The following is a 16,131-nucleotide window of genomic DNA, read 5'->3' on the forward strand; positions in this document are numbered from 1 at the left end:
TGATACCTTGTTCTGCTTTCTCCCTCTTGTCTGTATATTTGTTTTCCCCTTTTCTTTAACTTCTTGCTTTCCATCTCAGCTCACTCTTCCATTCTAAATATTACCATTGTTATTATTACCATCTAGAAAATACTTAATTGCACACAATACAGGGACAGTAACAACACCAAGGACAATGACGGGAAGACAGAAAAAACGGGGAAACCAGTTTCCCCACAGCAAAAAATTAGTACAGGAACCAGAGGGGAATGAAGAGAACAGAAACTCAGATCCAGACTCCAACAAAATGAAGATAAACTATGCCAAAGGACCAATAAAGCCCACAAGAATAATTTAAAAGAAGACATACTACAAGTACTCAATGAGAATTTTATAGAGATGATACTGGATAGGGTCAACCAACATATACAGGAGACACTCAAGAAATTCCAAGACAATAAAAATAGAGAATTTGAAAAAGCAAAAGAAGAAATAAAGGAAACCATAGAAGTACTGTATAAACACCAAAGTGAAACAGAGAACACAATGAATAAATGGATAAATGAACTCAGGACAAAAATAGACAACAATAAAGAAGAAAACTGGCAGGATATGGAAAACCTCAGAAAAAAGAACGAAACAGAACTGCAAAACAAAACGGAAGGCCAATCCAGCAGAACAGAACAAACAGAAGACAGAATCTCAGAACTTGAAGATGAAATGGTAATTAAAGGAAAAACCGAAAAACTATTAATTAAACAACTCAAGACCTGTGAAAAGAAAATGCAAGAACTCACTGACTCCATCAAAAGACCAAACTTGAGAATCATGGGCATCGAAGAAGGAGAAGAGGTGCAAGCAAAGGGAATGCGTAATCTATTCCACAAAATAATAATGGAAAATTCCCAAATCTAGAGAAAGATATTCCCATACAAATGCAAGAGGCCTCCAGGACACCAAACAGACCAGATCAAAATAGAACTACCCCACGACATATCATCACTAAAACAACAAGTTCAGAAACTAAGGAAAGAATATTGAAGGCTGTAAGAGAGAAAAAACAAGTAACATACAAAGGTAAACCCATCAAAATCACAGCAGACTTCTCAACAGAAACATTAAAAGCAAGAAGAGCGTGGGGTGAGATCTTGCGGGCACTGAATGAAAATAACTTCAACCCCAGGATACTCTACCCAGCAAAGCTATCATTCAAAATAGATGGAGCAATAAAAGTCTTCCATGATAAGCAGAAACTAAAACAATATGTGACCACAAAGCCACCACTACAAAAGATTCTGCAAGGGATCCTGCACACAGAAAGTGACACCCAACTTAACCATGAAAAGGCAGGCAGCACCAAACCACAGGATAAGAAAAAGCAAGACGGTAGAGAGTAACATCAAGTTAGGTACACACAATCAAACCTTCAAACAACTAAGACAACTAAATGGCAGGAATCACCACATACCTATCAGTACTAATGCTTAATGTTAATGGACTTAATTCACCCATCAAAAGACACCGTTTGACAAAATGGATTAAAAAAGAAGATCCAACAATTTGTTGCTTACAGGAGACTCATCTTACCAACAGAAATAAGCATATGCTTAGGATGAAAGGCTGGAAGAAGATTTACCAAGCCAATGGCCCCCGAAAACAAGCAGGAGTAGCAATACTTATCTCTGACAAAGTAGACTTCAAACCTACATTGATCAAACGAGATAAAGAAGGACATTCCATACTAATAAAAGGGGAAATAGACCAAAAGGAAATAATAATCATCAATCTGTACGCACCCAATGTCAACGCACCCAATTTCATCAAACATACCCTGAAAGACCTAAAAGCATATATAAACACCAACACAGTGGTTGTGGGAGACTTTAACACCCCATTATCATCAATAGATAGGTCATCCAAACAAAAACTCAATAAAGAAATCCAAGATCTAAAATATGCAATAGATCAAGTGGACCTAGTAGATGTCTACAGAACATTTCATCCAACCTCTACACAATATACATTCTTCTCAGCAACCCATGGAACCTTCTCCAAAATAGATCATATCCTAGGGCACAAAGCAAGCCTCAGCAAATATAAGAAAACAGAAATAATACCGTGCATACTATCTGACCACAATGCTCTTAAAGTAGAACTCAACAACAAAAGTAAAGACAAAAAACATGCAAACAGCTGGAAACTAAATAACTCATTACTTAATGAAGAATGGATCATCGATGCAATAAAAGAGGAAATTAAAAAGTTCCTGGAAGTCAATGAAAATGAAAACACAACCTACCGGAACCTATGGGACACAGCTAAGGCAGTCTTGAGAGGAAAGTTTATAGCCATGAGTGCATATATTAAAAAGACTGAAAGATCCCAAATCAATGACCTAATGATACATCTCAAACTCCTAGAAAAACAAGAACAGGCAATCCCAAAACAAAGAGAAGAAGAGAAATAATAAAAATAAGAGCTGAAATCAACGAAATAGAAACCAAAAAAACCATACAAAGAATTAATGAAACAAAAAATTGGTTCTTTGAAAAAATAAACAAGATCGATAGACCCCTGGCAAACCTGACTAAAACGAGGAGAGAAAAAACGCAAATTAGTAGAATTAGGAATGCAAAAGGGGAGATAACAACAAACACCATGGAAGTCCAGGAAATCATCAGAGACTACTTTGAGAACCTATATTCAAATAAATTTGAAAATCTAAAAGAAATGGACAGATTTCTAGATACATACGATCATCCAAAACTGAACCAAGAGGAAATTAATCACCTGAATAGACCTATAACACAAAATGAAATTGAAGCAGCAATCAAGAGTCTCCCCAAAAAGAAAAGTCTAGGACCTGATGGATTCTCTGCTGAATTCTATCAGACCTTTAAAGAAGAACTGATACCAACCCTCCTTAAACTTTTCCACGAAATAGAAAGGGAAGGAAAACTGCCTAACACATTTTATGAAGCCAGTATTACACTTATCCCAAAACCAGGCAAAGACACCTCCAAAAAGGAGAACTATAGGCCAATCTCCTTAATGAACACTGATGCAAAAATCCTCAACAAAATAATGGCAAACCAAATTCAGCAACACATCAAAAAGATTATTCACCATGACCAAGTAGGCTTCATCCCAGGGATGCAGGGGTGGTTTAACATACGAAAATCAATAAACGTAATAAGCCACATTAACAGAAGCAAAGACAAAAACCACTTGATCATCTCAATAGATGCAGAAAAAGCCTTTGATAAGATCCAACATCATTTCATGATAAAAGCTCTAAGAAAACTAGGAATAGAAGGAAAGTTCCTCAACAATATAAAAGCTATATATGACAAACCTACAGCCAGCATTATACTTAATGGAGAAAAACTGAAACCATTCCCTCTAAAATCAGGAACCAGACAAGGATGCCCACTATCTCCACTCCTATTCAACACAGTACTGGAATTCCTAGCCAGAGTAATTAGGCAAGAAGAAGGAATAAAAGGAATACAAATAGGTAAAGAAACTGTCAAAATATCCCTATTTGCAAATGACATGATCCTATACCTTAAAGACCCAAAAAACTCTACTCAGAAGCTTCTAGACATTATCAATAGCTATAGCAAGGTCGCAGGATATAAAATCAACATAGAAAAATCATTAGCATTTCTATACACTAACAATGAGCAAACTGAAAAAGAATGTATGAAAACAATTCCATTTACAATAGCCTCAAACAAAATCAAATACCTAGGTGTAAACCTAACAAAAGACGTGAAAGACCTCTACAAGGAAAACTATACACTTCTGAAGAAAGAGATTGAGGAAGACTATAGAAAGTGGAGAGATCTCCCATGCTCATGGATTGGTAGAATCAACATAGTAAAAATGTCGATACTCCCCAAAGTAATCTACATGTTTAATGCAATTCCCATCAAAATTCCAATGACATTCATTAAAGAGATTGAAAAATCTACTGTTAAATTTATATGGAAACACAAGAGGCCACGAATAGCCAAGGCAACACTCAGTCAAAAGAACAATGCAGGAGTAATCACAATACCTGACTTCAAACTATATTACAAGGCAATAACAATAAAAACAGCATGGTACTGGCACAAAAACAGACATGAAGACCAGTGGAACAGAATAGAGGATCCAGATATGAAGCCACACAACTATAAGCAACTTATCTTTGACAAAGGAGCTAAAAATACACGATGGAGAAATAGCAGCCTCTTCAACAAAAACTGCTGGGAAAACTGGTTAGCAGTCTGCAAAAAACTGAAACTAGATCCATGTATATCACCCTATACCAAGATTAACTCAAAATGGATCAAGGATCTTAATATCAGACCACAAACTCTTAAGTTGATACAAGAAAGAGTAGGAAATACTCTGGAGTTAGTAGGTATAGGTAAGAACTTTCTCAATGAAACCCCAGCAGCACAGCAACTAAGAGATAGCATAGATAAATGGGACCTCATAAAACTAAAAAGCTTCTGTTCATCAAAAGAAATGGTCTCTAAACTGAAGAGAACACCCACAGAGTGGGAGAAAATATTTGCCAACTATACATCAGACAAAGGACTGATAACCAGAATATACAGGGAACTTAAAAAACTAAATTCTCCCAAAACTAATGAACCAATAAAGAAATGGGCACGTGAACTAAACAGAACTTTCTCAAAAGAAGAAATTCAAATGGCCAGAAAACACATGAAAAAATGCTCACCATCTCTAGCAATAAAGGAAATGCAAATTAAAACTACGCTAAGATTCCACCTCACCCCTGTTAGAATAGCCATCATCAGCAACACCACCAACAACAGGTGTTGGCGAGGATGCGGGGAAAAAGGAACCCTCTTACACTGTTGGTGGGAATATAGACTAGTACAACCACTCTGGAAAAAAATTTGGAGGCTACTTAAAAAGCTGGACATCGATCTACCATATGATCCAGCAATACCACTCTTGGGAATATACCCAAAAGACTGTTACTCCAGAGGCACCTGCACATCCATGTTTATTGTGGCACTATTCACAATAGCCAAGTTATGGAAACAGCCAAGATGCCCCACCACTGACGAATGGATTAAGAAAATGTGGTATCTATACACAATGGAATTTTATGCAGCCATGAAGAAGAACGAAATGTTATCATTCGCTGGTAAATGGATGGAATTGGAGAACATCATTCTGAGTGAGGTTAGCCTGGCTCAAAAAACCAAAAATCATATATTCTCCCTCATATGTGGACATTAGATCAAGGGCAAACACAACAAGGGGATTGGACTATGAGCACATGATAAAAGCGAGAGCACACAAGGGAGGGGTGAGGATAGGTAAGACACCTAAAAAACTAGCTAGCATTTGTTGCCCTTAACGCAGAGAAACTAAAGCAGATACCTTAAAGCAACTGAGGCCAATAGGAAAAGGGGACCAGGACCTAGAGAAAAGGTTAGTTCAAGAAGAATTAACCTAGAAGGTAACACCCACGCACAGGAAATCAATGTGAGTCAATGCCCTGTATAGCTATCCTTATCTCAACCAGCAAAAACCCTTGTTCCTTCCTATTATTGCTCATACTCTCTCTACAACAAAATTAGAAATAAGGGCAAAATAGTTTCTGCTGGGTATTGGGGGGGGAGAGGGAGGGGGCGGAGTCGGTGGTAAGGGAGGGGGTGGGGGCAGGGGGGAGAAATGAACCAAGCCTTGTATGCACATATGAATAATTAAAGAAAAATGAAAAATAAATAAATAAAATTAAAAAGACTGGCCCCCCCCCCAAAAAAAAAGAAGATAATAAGCAAATTGAATCCGGCAACATGTAAAAACAGTAATATATCTTGTCCATGTTGGTTTATCTCACAAATGAAAGGCTAGTTTAAGATCTGAAAATAAATCAATACCACAGTAACAGAAAAACCATTTGATAATTTTAATAGATGCAGAAAGCATTTGACAAAATCAAGTATCCTCACACATAAAGAACTCTCAGAAAATCAGAACTAGAAGGAACTCCCTCAACTTGATAAAGGGCATCTACAAAAACCCCAACAGCTATCAACAAACTTGATGGTAAAATATTAAGCATTTTCCCCCTAAGAGCAGGAACAAGGCAAGGGTGTCTACTCTACCACTTCCAATGACTACTGCACTGGAAGTCCTACAGTGCAGTAATATTTGTAAGAAATAAAAGGTTCAGCCCACATAGCATTAGATCCTCTAATCTCAGCACTTGGGAGGCCAGATGGAGGCCAGACTGGCTACATAGTGAAACCCTTTCTCAAAAACAACAAGACCTGCAGAGGGGTGCAAGCAGTAGAGTGCCTCCCTTGCAAGCGTGAGGCCCTGAGTTCAAACCCCAGCGCCTCCAGAACATCAGCAATAACAACAAAATTCCACCTTGCACTTGAATGTTCCCAGCAGCTTTGTCACTGTTGGTAAAAAGCTAGAAACTGCTACAAGCCCATCAGTAGGTGGATGAATAAACTGCAATACATTAATCAAAGGAATACTACTCAGCAATAAAAAAGACACCACAGATATCAAGAACATTATGCAGAATAAAAGAAGTTTCACACAAAACATATTCTGTATGATTCTGTTTCTGTCAAGTTCTATTACATTCAGAATGACTCTATGGCATAAACAAAACAATAGTTGTCTGTGGAAGAGTAGGGCAGGGACTAATGGGGAAGGCCGGGAGGACCATCTGAGTCAACAGTAGGATTCTATTTATCTCGATGGGCTCTAATTTACCCAGGTGCATACATTTGTCAAAACTCATTGGGACACTTGAGATTTATGCATTATTTTTTTCTTAGAGGCACTGAGGTTTGAACTCAGGGCCTCACACTTGCTAGGCAGGCACTCTACTGCTTGAGCCACACCCCTAGCCCTTTTATGCTTTGTCATTTTTCAGACAGGGCCTCGCATTCTGTGCCCGGGCTGGCCTCCGACCGCAGTCCTCCTACTCTGCTTCCCAAGTATCTGGGACTCTACAAACACGTGCAGGGCCACACCAGCTTGCTTGCTGGGATGGGTTCTCCCTAACTGTTTGGTTGAACTGACAAAAGATCCTCCTGATCTCTACCTGAGTAACTGGGATTACAGGTGTGGGCCACCATACTCAGCCCTAGGACAAGTCTCTTGACTGGTTATCCACACTACTCCAATCCATTTCCCAGTCACCCAAGTGATCTATCTAAAATGCATGTCATTATTTGATCATCCCTCCTCCCTGAAAATCGTTCACTATGAGAGAAAAAACAAAACCTAAGCATGTATTTTGTAAACCATATATGAGCCCTTGATCACCATCACTAGCCTAACTCCTCTACCTGCAGCTCACACCTCAGCCACCATTCTGTCTTGTCTGTGGACTGCCTACCTGCCGTGTCTTTTGCCCATCCGTGGCTTGGTGAATTCCCTCCTATATCTTCCTATATGCCCATCCCTGTAACTTTTCTTTGAAGATTTCAAACCAACAGAAAAGTGAGTAGGACAGAACAGTGAGGATAGGCCCTTCATGTAGATTCACCAGTTTTATACTTCTGCCATTTTCTTTGCATCACGATAACCACTACATCTTCAGCAAGTATCCTCAAGAACAAGAACATCCTCTAAATAATCAAACAACACCATTATCACACCTAAAACATCTATCATTGATACAGTATTACCTTTTTTGTGGTCCATATTCCAATTTTCCCAAATATTCCAAAATGTCCTTTTACAGTTTGTTTAGTCACTGACTTGTTTAATCCAGGACCAAACCAAGGATCCCATATTACACTTGGTAGTCATGTACCCCCTTGCATATACATATAGTTTGTTTGTTTTTGTTTATTGAGATAGGGTCTTACTATGTGGCCCAAGCTGGCCTCAAACTTGAATTCCTCCTGCCTCAGACTCCCGAGTTCTGGGAAAACAGATGTGTGCCACCACACCTGGCTTCCCCCTTATATTTTTTAGGACTGGATTCTGGAGTCATATCCTTTGAGAAGTCCTCTCTGGCTCACCTTACCCTAGCAGGGTTAAATGCCTCTCACAGATGTTTTCTGTTTATCTTTCTTCTCTAATAAACAGTAAACTCCTTGCAGACCTTTTATTCTCTAGGCCCATACTCTCTGGCTCACAGTAAATACTCAATAAATGTTGGCTGAATAAGTGAAAGAGCTATGAACACAAAATCTGACAGTGATGAACTGAATCATACACCACTCCCACAATTCATAAGCTGAAACTCTAGTGCCACTGTATTTGGACATAATGGCATTAAAGGAGATAATTAACATTAAATGAGTTCATGGGGTAGAGCACTAAATCCTACAGAACTAATGATGTCCTCACAAGAGGAGAAAAAGGAACCATGAGTACACATCCATGGAGGAGAACAAGAATAAAACCAGGCTTCACTGGCAAACTGGCCAGTGTCTTGATGTTGGCCTTCCAGACTTTGGACAGGTGAGAACATTAATTTCTGTTGTGCAAACCAGCTAGTCTAAGCTATGATGTTATGACAGCCACATGACTAGCACAATGGCCTACATCTTTGTGCCCACAGCTCCTATGGATGATGGAATACTAAGCAAAACCTACACCAATGCTAAAATAAAGATACATACAGAACACTTATTCCATCTGCTTCTAGAAAAAAGAACATCATATTTCAAGAAAGAATGAAAGAAAACATTCTGACCCTCAGACATATATTTAAAAAACAAAACAAAACTGGGGCCAGGCACAGTGGTACACATCTGTAATCCCAGCACTTGGGAGGCTGAGGCAGGAGGAATGAAAGTTCAAGGACAGTCAGGGTTGCACAGTGAGACCCTATCTCAAAAAAATAAATTGTAGCTGGGTGCCAGTGGCTCATGCCTGTAATCCTAATTACTTAGGAGGCAGAGATCAGGAGGATCACAGTTCAAGGCCAGTCCAAGCAAACAGTTTGTAAGACCCCATCTCCAAAATAACATATGGACTGGAGGGAGGTATGGCTCAAGTTGTAGAGCACCTGCTTTGCAAGCATGAAGCCCTGAGTTCAAACCCCAGTCTTCTCCCACCAAAAAAATACAAAATTCTTCAATACTATAAAACTACAAGCAGCAAAACTGCTGGTACCAATCACTATCTGTAGCTATCCAGTCAGAAAGAAAATAAGGTAGTCAGAGTTCCATAGTACAAAGTATACATGTCCAAAGGACACTTCGCATAGGACCTAGAATAAAAGCACAGGCTCATTTCCCAGTCTGCTGTTTAATGTACCTGCCAATAAGTTGCCACATGCACACAGCTGTGCTTCACCTTCCCACATCAGAGGCCATGCTGCTATGGGTGGTGGCAGTTGTTTTAGTTGCTCTCAACGCTTGGGACAATGTACTGCTCCAAGTATACTCCATGACCATGTAAACAACTGGCCCATCTCCTACCCACTCAGCATCACCAGACTCCCAGCAGGACACTGCCCAGCCTTCAGGCTTCTCCTAATATCCCTTCTCCTATGGAACTCAACAGGTGATTTCGTGCAGACTTGGAAAATGATCCAGTAAGTGAGCTTGCTTCTTTTTATGTATCACTCTAACATATTGCAAAAGCTAAGATATTCTCAATAACTAAAAATTCATGTTAACAGAATTTAAATAAAATCATCACAATATTTACAGCTAGCTTGTTTTTAAGAAACTTGGAACTGAAAATTTGACTAAAATCTATGCCCAACACCTTGTTCTGGCCTCAGCACCAGAAGAGGATATAGATCACGAGATGATTCTTTCACAAACAGCTTACAATGTTTCTGCCTGAAACTTGCTTTCGGTGCTGAATAATAGAATTTTCACATAGCCAGAGCCTGTCTTTATCACTCAGGTTATAAAGCAAGTGAAATAGGTGGCAGATGTACATCAAAATCCTGATCATTCTTGGAACCAACAATTAACTGCTGTAACTTCTTTCCTTTTCTCTTTTAGGTACTATGGATTGAACCAGGGCCTCATGCATATTATGCACACATTCTATCACTCCCAACCCCTTAGCTGCTGTAATTTCAAGGTATTACTGACCTCTGAAACCTTTATTAATTTCAAAGTAAGGTACTAAGAATGCCAGGTCATTGGAGAACTTTTACTTGTGCTTATTTTCTAATAAAAATCATAAAGAAAGAAAAGAAATCATAGCTGGGTGTGGTGATAAACACCTGTAATTCCAGCACTCAAGAGGCTGAGACAAGGGAATGGTGAGTTTCAGGCCACTTGGACTACAAAGCAAGACTCTCTGTCTCAAAAAAAAAAAAAAAGAAAGGGAAGAACCAAAACCATAGAAATGAGACTGGTTCTTTATGCACATATGTACACAGAGGTTTTATTCTTAATAACATCATTTACCTTCTGCCTTTCTCACAAAGCTTCTCAATTTCAGCTTTCAGATCCTGCTCCTTCTGCAAAAACTCCTTCTTCTCTTTCTCGATCTTCTTCTTTGTTTCTTCTCGTTTTATGGTCACATCCTGAATAGCCTTTAATATCTCCTAAATCCCATACAATTATAGTCACACACAAATAAAAGAATGAAGTAAGTTAGTTCTTTTGACCAAGGTTTTCTTTTTTTTGTTTGTTTTTTGTGGGGTTAAAGTTCAAACTCGGGGCATTGCACATGCTATGCCAGCACTCTAGCGCTGAGCTACGTCCCCAGTCCTGAAGGTTTCCAACGACCACATACTCACTTTAGTGAGCTCAATTCAAAGGTGAGTGAGCAGCTCCAAAAGCCATCACACAGACCTCAGGCAGAAAGTTACAGGACACAGAATTTAACTCAACAAGAGAAAAAAGTTCTAGCAATCACTGTTCAAAATCAATGTACTGCCTTGTGAAGCAGTGAGCTCTCCAGGACTGTGTTCAAATAAAGGCGGAATGAACACCTGCCAAGGATACTGAGAAAGGTATGCTTGCTCCAGGTGGGAGTCTGACACATCCAACAAATGACTTGTTTTGCTTTGTTTTGTTACCGTTCTACTTTATTATGTGTGAGAGTTTCCTGTATTTTTATGCATATATTTGTAATGAGAAGTCAAACGTAATTGCTGGAAAATGACCAGCAATACAATCAGAAAAAAAGTAATGAAGTTCACCATTCCCCTTACATCACATCACTTCCCATAAGGGTGATCAGTGTGTCATCTGCTTTGTATAGTGCTTTCACACTTTGTCCATTTGCACACAAACAGATGTACACCATGTATGTTTCTTTGATTTTTTTTTTTTTTTTTTTTTGGTGGTGCTGGGGATCAAATCCCAGGGCCTCATGCACGCGAAGCATACACTCTATCACTGAGCTACACCCTCAGCCCCATTGTTCTTTTTTTATTAAGATCATCTAATATTCACTATTTTGCATCCTGCCTTTTGTTCACTTGATATGAATACACTATGCCAATAACTACAGATCTAACATTTTAAAAAAGCTGCATAATATGATAGCATATGGCTATAACCAATTTATCCAACCATTCTCTGTTAAGAGTTCCTCAGGTTGAGTACAACCCTTTTGTGATTACATTTCTAATCTAATCAAAAGTTTTAAAGTGATGCTACAATAAGCACTCCATATGTCTACACTTTCATACAAAAAACCTATACCCACAGAGTAGACTCCTAATAATGAGATTTCTTAGGTCAAAGTATACATATATTTTAATTCTTTTTTCAAGGTGGTCTTGAACTCTTTTTGCTGTTGTTGTTATTTATTTAATTTATTGTTGCTTTTGGCCTTGAACTCTTTGTCTTCCTGCCTCTGCCTCCTGAGTGCTAGGATTACAGGCCACCACACCCAATGGCAAATATTTCACATTTTAACTGATAAGTATTAACAAAAAGGTCATCACAATTCACACCCCTACCAATAATGTTTGAAAGACTTCACATCAGACTGGAGGTGTGGCTCAAGCAGTAGAGCGTCTGCTTTGAAAGAGTTCACTTTATCTCACCTTTGACAATTACTCTTTTTCATTTTTATTTTTTGGCAGTACTGAGGTTTGAACTCAAGACCTTGAATTTGCTAGGCAGGCACTACAACACTTGAGCCAGTCCACGAGCCCTTTTTTATGTTGGGTATCTTCAAGATAAGGTCTCTCTAACTATTTGCCTGGGTTGACCTCAGACCACAATCCTCGAATAGCTAGTATTACAGGCATGAGTCACCAGTACCCAGCTTAATTACTCTTTCTTTATGGCTTCTGGGTTTTCTACTTTAGTTAAAGTAATATCCTACAACTTGAAGTTTTATAAATTTTCTTTTTATTCATTTATTGGTGGACATGGGGTTTGAACTCAGGGTTTTACACTTGCAAAGCAGGCACTCTACTGCTTGAGCCACACCTCCAGCCTATTTTACTCTAGTTATTCTGGAGATGGAGTCTCTCAAACTATTTGCCCAGGGCTGGCCTCAAACAAGGATCCTCCTGATCTCTGCCTCCTGAGTAGCTAGGCTGATTTTTCTTTTTCTATTGACTCAGAAACATATTTAAGGTTCCATCAGGGAATGTTACTTAAGTCATTGACAATATGTTATTTATTTATTCATTCATTCATTCATTTATTTTTACAGTGCTGGGGATCAAACCCAGGGCCTTGCACATGCTAGGCAAGTGCTCTAACACCGAACTATTTCACAGCCCAACAATTTCAATATAAGCCAAATACCTGGTGATTCTTCATTTCTTCTTCTCTCCTCTGCTGAAGTTGCTTTAATTGCACTTGGAGCTGATTCTCTACCTGCCTCTGCTTGTCCAGGACTTCCTGGTAACGCTCCTTCAGCAGGGTTCTCTCTGTCATCATTTTGTCCTATTGGGAATAACAAGAAGTTTATTTCCCAATTTAATCACAAGAAACACTGACTACGTGTCTGTCCAAATATTGCACTGAGCTCTACAGCTGCACTGTCCAACACTGTAGCTACTAGCCATATGTGGCTATATACCTTCAAATTAATTAAAATAGAAAATAGAAAAAATCCAGACCCTTAGTTGCCTAGCCATATCACAAGTACTCAAAGCTGTATGTGACTAGTGGTTTCCATACTGAATATCCCAGATATAGAACAGGGATCTTTTTTTTTTTTCCTTTTATTATTCATATGTGCATACAAGGCTTGGTTCATTTCTCCCCCCTGCCCCCACCCCCTCCCTTACCACCCACTCCGCCCCTTCCCTCTCCCCGCGCATCCCCCCCCCCCCCCCCGCCTCAATACCCAGCAAAAACTTTTTTGCCCTTATTTCTAATTTTGTTGTAGAGAGAGTATAAGCAATAACAGGAAGGGACAAGGGTTTTTGCTGGTTGTTTTTTTTTTTTTTTCATTTTATTATTTTATTTTACTTTATTATTTTTTTTCTTTTTTCATTTTTCTTTTATTATTCATATGTGCATACAAGGCTTGGTTCATTTCTCCCCCCTGCCCCCACCCCCTCCCTTACCACCCACTCCGCCCCCTCCCTCTCCCCACCCCCCAATACCCAGCAGAAACTATTTTGCCCTTATTTCTAATTTTGTTGTAGAGAGAGTGTAAGCAATAATTGGAAGGAACAAGGGTTTTTGCTGGTTGAGATAAGGATAGCTATACAGGGCATTGACTCACATTGATTTCCTGTGCGTGGGTGTTACCTTCTAGGTTAATTCTTTTTGATCTAACCTTTTCTCTAGTACCTGTTCCCCTTTTCCTATTGGCCTCAGTGCTTTTAAGGTATCTGCTTTAGTTTCTCTGCGTTAAGGGCAACAAATGCTAGCTAGTTTTTAGGTGTCTTACCTATCCTCATATCTCCCTTGTGTGCTCTCGCTTTATCATGTGCTCATAGAACAGGGATCTTTATTATACATTATTCTAAAGCAGGGGTTGGCAATCTGGCTAAATACAGCCATTGCCTCTTTGGGTTTTTTCTGGTTGTGTGTTTGGTGGTGCTGGGAGTTAAACTCAGGGCCTGTACTTGCTAGGCGGGTACTCCTCCACTTGAGTCAGTCTGCCACTCCTGCTTTGTTATTTTTGAGACAGGATCTCTCTTTAAAGCAAGCCACACTGGACAGTGATCCTACAACTTATACTTCCTGGGTAGCTGGACTGACAGGCACATGCCTCCGTACCTAGCTTTTATTGGTTAAGATGGGGTTTTGTGAACTTTTGCCCAGCCTGGTCTTGAACCATGATCCTTCCAATCTCTGCCTCCCAAGTAGCTAGGATTATAGACTTAAGCTAACACACCAGGCATTTTTTTTTTTTAATCCTTCTCTCCTTTAGTGCTGGGGATTAAACCCAGGGCCTTGTCATGTGAGGCAAGTAAGTGCTGCACCACTGAGTTACATTCCCATCCCACCTGTTTTTGTATGTAACAGTTTTATTGGAACACAGTCATGCCCATTGATTTATGGATTTCTTTCAAGGAACAGTAGCAGAGTGGAATGGTTACAACATAGGACATATAGCACACAGAAGCTAAAATGTTTCCTATCTTTTTTGGTGCTGGGATTGAACCCAGGGCCCCACTCATGCTAGGCAAGCACTATACCACTGAGCTACATCCCAGCCCAAATATTTCCTATCTGATCCTTTATGGAAAATGCCTGCTAACCCCTGCTGTAGAGGATAAAAGGAAAGAGGTGGTTTATCATCCATTAGGAGAGAAAAGAATGTACAAAAACAAAGAACAGATCACCTACTCAAAATGTATCCAAGAGCAGGAAGCCTTCAGGCATTAGCTCTGAAAGGTGACAGCCAGTTCTCATATAAACTAGGCATCAGAACTGATGCTTCTGAGGACCACAGTTCAGCTCTGTCTCCCCCTTCTCTCACATCAAGGAAACCAGTGGTTAGCTTTCAAAGGGACACTAAAACTTGGGAGTTAATTTCAAACATACTTGGGCCAGGTGTGATGATGCACATCTATAATTCCAGCTCTCAGAAGGCAGAGGCAAGAGGACTTGTTCAGGGCCAGCCTGATGACAGTGAGACCCAGACTCAAAACAGAAAAATGGGCTGGAGATATAGCTCAGTGATATGGTAGGATGTATGACTAGCAAACATAATGCTCTTGAGTTTGATCCTTAGTAAAAAAAAAAAAAAAAAAAAAAAAATTGGTATTAGGTAGCCTATGGATAATCATTTTTAAAGAAATGGAGATTTTTAGAAGAATATGGGAAGCCAGGCATTGGTGGCTCATGCCTGTGATCCTAGCTACTTGGGAGGATGGAGGTTCAGGGCTAACCTAAGCAACATTTTGTGAGACCAACCCCCCCTCCACCCCCGCCGCTGCCATCTCCAAAATAAACAGGCATGGCTCAAGTGGTTGAGCAAAACCCTGAATTTGAACACCAGTACCATCAAAAAAGAAAGAGAGAAAGAGAGAAGTAGGGAGGGAGGGAGGGAGGAAAGGAAGGAAGGAAAGAAAGAAAGAAAAAAAACAGAAAACAACAAATGTTCTCTAGGATGTGGAGCAAAAGGAATCCTTTTACACTGTTGGCAGAAATCAGTACAGCCACTGTGGAAATCAGTATAAAATTAAAAACAGAATTATCATATGATTCTGCTACACCATTCCTGGGCATATATTCAAAGGAATGTAAATCAGCATACAATAGAGATAGAGATACCTACACACCTACGTTTATAGCAGGACTATTCACAATAGCCAAGCTATGGAATCATCCTAGGTATCCATCAACTGATGAGTGGATTAGAAAAAATGTGTGTGTGTGTGTGTGTGTGTGTGTGTGTGTGTGTACAATAGAGTATTGTTCAGCCATAAAGAAGAATGAAATGCTTATTTGCTGGAAAATGGATGGACCTGGAACTCATCACATTAAGTGAAATAAGCCAGAATCAGAAAGACAAATAATGCATGTTTTCTCTCATATGTGGAATCAGTATGGGGCTGGAAGTGTGGCTCAAGCAGTAGAGCACCTGCCTAGCAAGTTCAAAACCCTGAGTTCAAGCCTCAGACACAGGCCCTGGTGACTCACACCTGTGAGACTAGCTACTTGAGAGGCTGATATTGGGAGGATCAAGGTTCAAGGCCAGCCCAGGGAAATAGTTTGAGAGATCCTATCTCCAAAGTAACCAGTGCAAAATGGACAAGAGGGGTGGCTCAAGTAATAGAGTGTCTGCAAAAAC

The 16,131-nt window shown here is 39.6% G+C and overlaps 1 protein-coding gene across 2 annotated transcripts in view; it reads right to left on the reverse strand.

The window, feature by feature from the left end:
* The window catches only part of Rnf214 (ring finger protein 214), a 49,149-nt gene that overhangs the window by 23,283 nt on the left and 9,735 nt on the right, over positions 1-16,131 (reverse strand). For both annotated transcript variants that reach the window (XM_074066668.1, XM_074066669.1), the window contains exons 5-6: positions 12,678-12,818; positions 10,368-10,507 (exon numbers count right to left, since the gene is read on the reverse strand). In XM_074066668.1, coding sequence (XP_073922769.1) covers positions 10,368-10,507; positions 12,678-12,818 — 281 coding nt within the window. The remainder of the gene's footprint in view (positions 1-10,367; positions 10,508-12,677; positions 12,819-16,131) is intronic.

The sequence above is a fragment of the Castor canadensis genome, chromosome 2 (assembly GCF_047511655.1).
Source record: "Castor canadensis chromosome 2, mCasCan1.hap1v2, whole genome shotgun sequence".
Taxonomy (NCBI): domain Eukaryota; kingdom Metazoa; phylum Chordata; class Mammalia; order Rodentia; family Castoridae; genus Castor; species Castor canadensis.